Source organism: Oryzias latipes, chromosome 6 (genome assembly GCF_053564925.1).
Source record: "Oryzias latipes strain Hd-rR chromosome 6, Olatipes_Hd-rR_3.1".
NCBI lineage: Eukaryota > Metazoa > Chordata > Actinopteri > Beloniformes > Adrianichthyidae > Oryzias > Oryzias latipes.
This window is the reverse complement of record NC_136242.1, coordinates 7,411,654-7,420,742: the sequence shown is the minus strand read 5'-3', so window position 1 is coordinate 7,420,742 and position 9,089 is coordinate 7,411,654. Positions and strand designations below refer to the sequence as shown.

Below are 9,089 nucleotides of genomic sequence, written 5' to 3'. Positions count from 1 at the left end.
GGGTATTATCGTCTGAGGGGTCTGAACCTCAACTAAGGGCTCCGACTGTCGGGAAAGGGCATCAGGTTTCACGTTCTTGGAGCCAGGGCGATAGGACACCACAAAATCAAAACGAGCAAAGAAAAGTGACCACCGTGCCTGTCTTGGGTTCAGCCGTTTTGCGGTCCGGATATAAGACAAGTTTTTATGATCCGTCCAGACCACAAAAGGCTGACCCGCCCCCTCTAACCAATGCCTCCACTCCTCCAGCGCCAGTTTAATGGCCAAAAGTTCTTTATCCCCGACGTCATACCCCATCTCCGCAGGAGTAAGCCTGCGGGAAAAAAAAGCACAGGGGTGCAGTTTGTTGTCCTCCTTATGTAGCTGGGACAATACCGCACCAACCCCCACGTCTGAGGCGTCGACCTCCACAATAAATTGGACGGAGGGATCCGGCTGAACGAGCACCGGCGCCGTAGTGAACAGGTGTTTAAGTTTACAAAAAGCGGCCTTAGCGGCTTCAGTCCAGCGAAACGGGGATGAGGTAGAGGTCGAGCCAGTAAGTGGAGCCGCAACCGAACTATAATGACGGATGAAGCGACGCAAGTAATTGGCGAACCCCAGGAACCTCTGTAACTGCTTACGGGACTCTGGAGTAGGCCAGTTGACCACAGCACTAATCTTGGCGGGTTCCGGACGAACCTCCCCCTCAGCAATCACAAAGCCCAAAAATGACACGCTGGGGGAGTGGAACTCACATTTTTCAGCCTTGACAAACAACTTGTTCTCCAGGAGCCGCTGGAGGACCAGGCGAACATGCCGCCTATGTTCGTTGAGGTTCCTGGAGAAAACAAGAATGTCGTCAAGGTAAACAAACACAAAATGATGTATGTAATCTCGGAGCACGTCATTTATGAGTCTCTGGAATACCGCCGGAGCATTAGAAAGTCCAAAAGGCATTACTAGGTATTCATAATGTCCCAGGGGAGTGGTGAAAGCGGTCTTCCACTCATCGCCTTTCCTTATGCGCACCAAATGGTATGCATTTCGCAGGTCCAACTTGGTGAACACCCGCGCCATCTGCAGAGACTCGAACGCGGAGTTCATAAGAGGCAGGGGATACCTGTCTTTAATCGTTATGGCGTTGAGCCCCCGAAAATCAATACAAGGACGCAGCGTCCCGTCCTTCTTGCCCACGAAAAAGAAACCTGCTCCAACAGGCGATGAGGAGGGTCTTATGAGGCCCGCTGGAGAGAGTCAGTGATGTACCGGTCCATGGCCCCTCTCTCAGGTTTAGATAGACTGTAGAGATGACTCCTGGGAAGGGCGGCTCCAGGCAACAGTTCAATAGCGCAGTCGTAAGGCCTGTGTGGGGGTAAGGAAAGAGCTCGCGACTTAGAAAATACCTCTCTCAGATCGCGGTATTCAGGCGGAACACTGGAGAGGTCAGGTGAGGGCGGCTGCCCTACCGGGTCGGCGGAGTCAGCCCCTGGATACAGAGCTGAACGCAGACAGACTCCATGACAGTCATCACTCCAACTCACAATACGGTTAGTAGGCCAATCTATATGGGGATTATGGAGAAGGAGCCAAGAAAAACCTAACACTACAGGATTATGGGAGGACTCGAAAAGATAGAATTCTGTGTGCTCGTGATGATTTCCAGACAAAATGAGGTGAACGGGCTCAGTAATTTGGTTAACAGTAGCAACTGACTCACCATTAAGGGAAATGACCTTCAATGGATGGGAAAGGGACCTGGTCCTGAGACCGATCTGTCTGGCCAGCTCTGCATCCATAAGGTTCCGTTCGGACCCAGAATCTAATAACGCCTGAATGGAAAACCCCTTACCCTCAGAAAAAATTTGCCCCTTCAAAATACAGGAAGTGGATGTAACACTAGTGGGCGCTTGACCCCCGCTCGTCAATGTGCCCACTCTTAAGGACGAGCAGAGGCTTTTGGGCAATCCTTACAGAAATGACCCCGCCGACCACAGTAAAGACACTCACCCGCCGCCATCCGCCGTCTGCGTTCAGTGGGAGATAACCGACCACGCCCTAGCTGCATGGGCTCCTCCGATGGTGCTGCCGGAACGGCTGTGGAGGTGACAGAAGATGAGTGAGTGGTAATACGACCATGGTCAACTGGGGACACCCTGTACGAGGTACCCGCCTCGCGGCGACCTCGCCGACGGTCCTGCAGCCGATTGTCAATACGAATGGTCAAAGCAATGAGCGGCTCCAGAGAAGAGGGCAACTCCAAAGGAGCCAAATGGTCCTTTAACTCCTCCGATAATCCCTCCAAAAACGCGTCTGTGAGCGCTGCGGGGTTCCACCCGCTCTCAGCAGCGAGAGTCCGGAACTCGATGGCATACTCTGCCACCCGGCGGTCCCCCTGAGTCAGCCGCATCAGCGCCCGCGCCGCCTCCCTGCCGGGTTTCGTATGTTGAAAAACCAGGGAAAATGCCTCTAGAAAGGCAGGGAGTGATGAGCAGGTCTCCCCCCCACGTTGCCACTCCGCAGTGGCCCACGCTCCGGCTCTGTCGGAGAGGTGAGAGATGATGAACGCCACTTTGGAGCGGTCCGTGGGAAAGTTAGCAGCCTGTAACTCGAAGTGAAGTTCACACTGGGTGACGAACGCTCGACAGTCCCCGGAGTCGCCAGAAAATCTCTCAGGACGTGCCAGTCGAATCCCCGAACTGGAAGACGTCTGGACCGGAACCACCGGGGCGGGCACAGGAGGGGATGGATGAGATGGAAGCGGCTGCTGGATCTGTCTAGCCAAGGCATCAAGGCGGTTGCCGATTAAGCTCAGCTGCTGCTCCTGGCGCCCCGACATCTCCAACATCCCTCGTCGAAGGCAGTTCAGCTGCTCCTCCTGCTGACTGATGATCCAATCCCGGTCACTGCTCTGGGCTCGTGCGCTCTCCGCGTCTGCTGTGTCCATGGTGACTGGGTCGTAATGTCAAGGTTGAGTCGGGACACAAATGCAGGACAGCGAAAAGAGCTTCAAAAGCAAACAAGGTTTAATCACAATAGTACTTGAAATGACTGAAGCGAACTTACAAAACGACCCAGTGACAAGAAACAAACAGACCAGGGTTTAAATACACAAATGGGAATGACAAACAGGTGAGCAGACAGGTGCCGGTGATGACTGGTGAAGTTACCTAGTGAAACAGTGAGCCCTGAAAGGAAGTAACAAAATAAAAGCCCAAAACCGGAAGTGAGAAAACACCCACCAAACCCGCCCTGGCTCCGGCTCCTGACAGATCCAGAAGAGGATTGGGAGAATGTCCTGTGGTCAGATGAAACCTAAATAGAACTTTTTGGAAAGAACTCTACTCATGTTTGGAGGAGAACGAATGCCGAGTTGCATCCAAAGATCACCATACCTACTGTAGAGCATGGGAGTGTAAACATCATGATTTGGGGCCATTTTACAGCAAAGAGACCAGGACGACTCATACGTGTAAAGGAAAGAATGAATGGAGCCATGTATCCTCAGATTTTGAGTGAAAACCTCCTTCCATCAGCATTGAAGATGAAACATGCATGGGTCAAACACTACGTTTAGGTAACGAAGGAGTGGCTTCATAAGACGCATTTCAAGCTCCTGGAGTGGCCTAACCAGTCTCCAGATCTCAACCCCATAGAAAATCTATGGAGGGAGTTGAAAGTCTGTGTTGCCCAGCAACAGCCCCAAAACATCACTGCTCTAGAGGAGATCTGCATGGAGGAATGGACCAAAATACCAGCAACAGTTTGTGAAAACCTTGTGAAGACTTACAGAAAACGTTTGCTGTCATAGCCAACATTGGGAAATTATCAAAGTATTGAGTTTAACCTTTGTCACTGACCAAATACTTATTTTTCACCATAATTTATAATAAAGTTCTTTTAAAATCAGACAATGTGATTTTCTGACTTTTTTTTCTCATCTTGTCTCTCATAGTTGAGGTATACCTATGATGAAAATTACAGACCTCTCTCCTCTTTTGAAGTGGTAAAAGTTGCACAATTGGTGGCTGACTGAATACTTTTTTGCCCCACTGTTGTGATCAGTGTGACCAGGTGGGCGTGGCTGACTTTTTCCCTGGTGCCTCCCTACATGGCACACCTGATCCTCATCTCATCAAGGTCTTTAAATGCCTGACCCTGTTGCTTCTCCATGCCGGATTATCACTTTTCCATTGCTCTACATATCTGTGGTTTTCAAGTCTAGCTCCCTGATTCAACTGCCTGTCTAATTTCTATTCCTTGTCCTGTGAGGAATAAACTGCTTAACTGCCCTCGGAGTCAGATTCTGCTTTGGGGTCCTACCGCTTCCCATAACAACTGTATTTCATATCTTGCAGTTCTAGAGAATACAATTCACCCCTCAAGATGTCTTTTGTATTAGAAGCAAACCCTGGAGATGATCATGTTGCTTGAAAAGTATAAAAACCACGCCAAAGTTCAGCGTATTTCGCGCTGACAGTCATAAGCAAAACAAGCCTACATTAGTATGAACTAGACTGCTGGATTAATGGATGCAATTGATTACATGGCTGATCGCTGTGAAGTATAAACCGACCACAACTGGACTGACTCACGACCTTCTTGACTGATCTGAGATAACCAAACCCATGTCATGGTGTGTCGCACATAGTGCGGCAAAACAAAGTCTGCATCAGGTGCTGAAGAACCAGAGTACCATGATGGAAAGTGGACTACTGGAACAGCATGGACATGTACTAGATGCACAAACAAGGTTTATTTTGGAATGCTCAAACCCTAGTTCTCCTACTGAGAAGGGTTATTTGCAGAATGTTGGATGCTTCAAAATGTCCTAATGTTCAATTCTCAGTATTCCACAAATGACAACAGCAATCACAAGTCGAGACTGAAAAGGTGCAACACCAGAATAATAATTTCTGGCTGTTAAACTCCCAGCCAGAAATAATGAATATAGCCCCAGTAAATACCACCCTGCTAAGCAGTAACTGACATTCAAAATAAGAGCATGGCTAGAATGAACACCAGGCAACTCCGACACCAGCTACAACGGTTAAATGATGTAACACCGGAAAGTCTACTGGAAACTGTGAGTGAAGCATTGAGGGCAATCCCTAAAGGGAGAAAACAATACCCACCATGGAGGCCAAAATCAAGGCAGCTCAGAGAGAAGTGTGTGAACTTGTAGAGGCCTGGAGAGCTGCAATAAAAAAGTAAGTGCACAAGAGATACAGCCAGATGCCCACACCAAAGCACTGGAAACTGCCAAACTAAGGCAGCAAACTAATGGCTGGTCTCTCTGAGAAAAGACCATTGAAACCTCCTTAAACAGAAACAAGTGACCATCAAGGTGGCAGACATTCAAGAAAAAAGCTCAGGTTTAAAAAATTAGATACCACTGGGCTACTGGAAGAAGAAACTCTCTGCACTCCACGAGCGCCTTGCCGCACAACTGAACCAGCTGCTCAGAGATGGGACTCACCCCGGATGGCTAACAGAACGGTGAACAATTTTGTCATTGCAAAGCAGTATTTAGGTACAGTCAGGAGGTACAGTATGAGTCAGTAAAGTATTAGAAATGAGTCAAAAAACACAATAAACAAAATTAATGTTAAATCTAAATTTTCAATTAGAATATAGTTCAATTTTACTTCATTATCAAATACAAATGACAAAATCAGTTAAATTACAAATTAAAATTAAATGCAAAGTTTAAATTCATACTGAAAATCCAGATTAAAATTCAAATCCAAATCAATATTCAATTCTAATTTAAAATCTAACTCATAAACTAGTCAAAAGGAAGATATTTTTTACTTGCATGTGGATGGAAGGATGGATGGAGGGATGGATGGAAGGATGGATGGAGGGATGGATGGAGGGATGGAGGGATGGAGGGATGGAGGGATGGATGGAGGGATGGATGGAAGGATGGATGGAGGGATGGATGGAGGGATGGAGGGATGGAGGGATGGAGGGATGGATGGAGGGATGGAGGGATAGATGGATGGATGGATAGATGGAGGTATGGATGGAGGGATGGAGGGATGGATGGATAGATGGAGGTATGGATGGAGGGATGGAGGGATGGATGGATGGATGGATGGATGGATGGAGGGATGGATGGAGGGATGGAGGGATAGATGGATGGATGGATAGATGGAGGTATGGATGGAGGGATGGAGGGATGGATGGATAGATGGATGGAGGGAGGGAGGGAGGGAGGGATGGATGGATAGAGGGGTGGATGGATGGGTGGATGGATGGAGGGAGGGATGGATGGATGGATGGATGGATGTATGGATGGAAGGAGGGAGGGAGGGAGGGAGGGAGGGAAGGAGGGATGGAGGAAGGGAGGGAGGGAGGGAGGGAAGGAGGGATGGATGGAGGGAGGGAGGGAAGGAAGGAGGGAGGGAGGGAGGGAGGGAAGGATGGAGGGATGGAGGGATGGATGGAGGGATGGTGGATGGATAGAGGGAGGGAGGGAGGGAGGGATGGAGGGATAGAGGGGTGGATGGGTGGGTGGATGGAGGGATGGTGGATGGATAGAGGGGTGGATGGATAGGTGGATGGAGGGATGGGTGGATGGATGGAGGGAGGGATGGATGGATGGAGGGATGGATGGATGGATGGAGGGATGGATGGATGGAGGGATGGACGGATGGATGGAGGGAGGGAGGGATGGATGGATAGAGGGGTGGATGGATGGAGGGATGGACGGATGGTGGATGGATAGGTGGATGGAGGGATGGGAGGATGGATAGGTGGATGGAGGGATGGATGGATGGAGGGATGGATGGATGGAGGGAGGGAGGGAGGGATGGATGGGTGGAAGCTTTCAGGAACCAGGTTGTACATCAGAGGAGCCAGTAGTTTCTGCTCCTGGTATTTTAAATGAATAGTTGAAACTCTGTGGAAGAGGAACATCTCAGGCAGTCAGGAGAAAGACAAATTGATATTGGAGCAGTAGTGGGTCATTTTTCTTTGGCTTTTCTCTGGTGCTGAGGCTGCATTGTGATGAATGATAAATGATAAATAAAAAGATGATGAATACAAACATGTCACAGCAGTACATGACCACAAAAGCATCAGACAGGAGAAAGTAGGAGGCACAGCCCGGAAGCCGAATAAGGTATTGACTGAGGGAGGGGGTCTAGGGGTTTTGTAAATGAGGGCCCTTTATTGACTTTTTTCAGGTCTCTGGGGCATTTTCAGCTGATTTGGAAGCAGTAGAGAAGGGGGATTTTGTACTGAACTTCAGCTACATCACTGTGGACAATGTGATTTCCTCCAACCTGTTTCCTGTGACTGCTTATCAAAACGGCACTAAAAATTCTGATCAGCTGTTTTTTTGACCAATCTAAGACGTACATACGGAGGCCTTTCGTTGTACATCGGAACCAAAATGGCTCCGCCCAGGTGACTGAAATGTAATGTCTGACTCACTAAACATGTTTTTACCAGCCACATTATTACACTATTTTACACAGAAAAAGCTTTGGTGTTTTTTTTATATATAAAATGATTTTATGTTGAATGTAAACAGAGAGGAAGTCACAACATGATTTAAAACATAAGATAAAGAACTAATTTTGTTTGTTTTTTAAAGAAACCTTTTTTAAGTAACTCCTTTAATGATTTCTAGTCAGTCTTTCATACATCGTGGCATCATAATATCGCAACATCAGAGCATTGTTCTTGTGTCGCATACGCTTGTGTACCTCACAGAAGGAAACTAAACTCACCAAAAGGAGAGCTAATGAACATGACTAATTTGTCACTAAATGCAACTTTCATTTGTCATCAAAAGCAGGCCTGGACTATTCCACTGACAGGTGGCAGTTTGTGATCCAAACAACATCAAAATAAACTAAAGTAAGGAGTTTATTGAATGCGGCGGCATCGGAGGTTCATTTTGTTCTACACACATTTAGCATAGACTTATACAGCCAGTCTTTAGACACTCGGACCATTGGGAAGCCGCCCTTTCAGCACCGTGGACAACAGCCTTCAGTCGCCTTGTCCAGCAGAACCACCTGATTAACGTTGGTGAAAGATTGTGCAGGGTTCATGGTGAACGAGTCAAAAACAAATTCAATGATATTCCTAAACATTGTAAAGTCTTTCAATCTGAAGTAGAAGCTTTTCCTCGACTGCGTCTTACATTTCTTCATGCTCTCTGTATCCTTGATGTCTTCAACTGACTTCATGTGTCTTTCTCTCAGTAAACATCCTTCCTTTGACAGACAGGACTTGAAAACACAGAAGAGATACTTTGACAGATGTTTTGACAGTGTCCTCTAAACTGTTCCTTCGAAATTGATTTCCCTTCCTTGAAATTTGGACTACTTTTTTAAATTGGAAATGTACAAAAAACATTATGTGAATAGATTAGACATTTTTTAGGCTTTTGTTTTAATGTTTTTCATGTCATGATGAAATGTCAAAATTCTGTCAGATCTGTCAGTAATGTAATTACTATGATTTTCCACTAGAGTGCGCTCAAAGATAAAGGCTTTTTTATGACAGGATGCTGTCTAAACATCTTACAAACCAACGCTTTAAAAGTTTGATCTTTGGTGTCTGAGGACAAAAGTGTTTGGAATGACAGGAAGTTTTGTCTTTGGTCCACTGCTCCGTTTTCTCAACAGTTCTGCTCTTCCTCTGATCCTTCCATAACTAAAAGGTCTGTAACAAGACACGGCTGTTTGAATCTGATCATTTCCATCCAACTGAAGGAACTTCCTGTTTTCTTTAACACAAATACGTTGTGGTGGACTTTGAAGTCCTCCATTTGACTGGAGATTCAAGTCAGTGTCCTTGTTGGTGTCAAATCACTTCATTTTCTTCAGAGGAGACATGTTTGATCACTGAGCTAACAAAGTGAGGCTATGTCCAAAAGTGAGTTTTAAAGTTGATTTTCTGTCTTCTTTGCATAAGAATAAATTTGAGGTTAGCTGCTGCAGTTTGACCAAGAGCAGCATCATTTAGGTGTTTATCTTCACATAAATCCAAATCCATTTTGTGAACTGGCTGGACAACCAATACATTCTATAAGGCTTTATCATCTGTGTGCAAATCAAAGTGTGAGTCGAGCTGGTCTGAGGAGAAAG

The 9,089-nt window shown here is 46.7% G+C and overlaps 1 protein-coding gene across 1 annotated transcript; it reads right to left on the bottom strand.

Moving 5' to 3' along the window:
• Positions 1 to 1,138: 1,138 nt before the first annotated feature.
• LOC144992408 (uncharacterized) lies at positions 1,139 to 3,244 on the bottom strand. Its single transcript, XM_078948335.1, has 2 exons — positions 1,990 to 3,244; positions 1,139 to 1,344 (listed from the first exon to the last, which is right to left on the bottom strand). The coding sequence occupies exons 1-2, from the start codon at positions 2,924 to 2,926 to the stop codon at positions 1,139 to 1,141; spliced, it is 1,143 nt and encodes a 380-aa protein (XP_078804461.1). The 5' UTR covers positions 2,927 to 3,244.
• Positions 3,245 to 9,089: the final 5,845 nt, after the last annotated feature.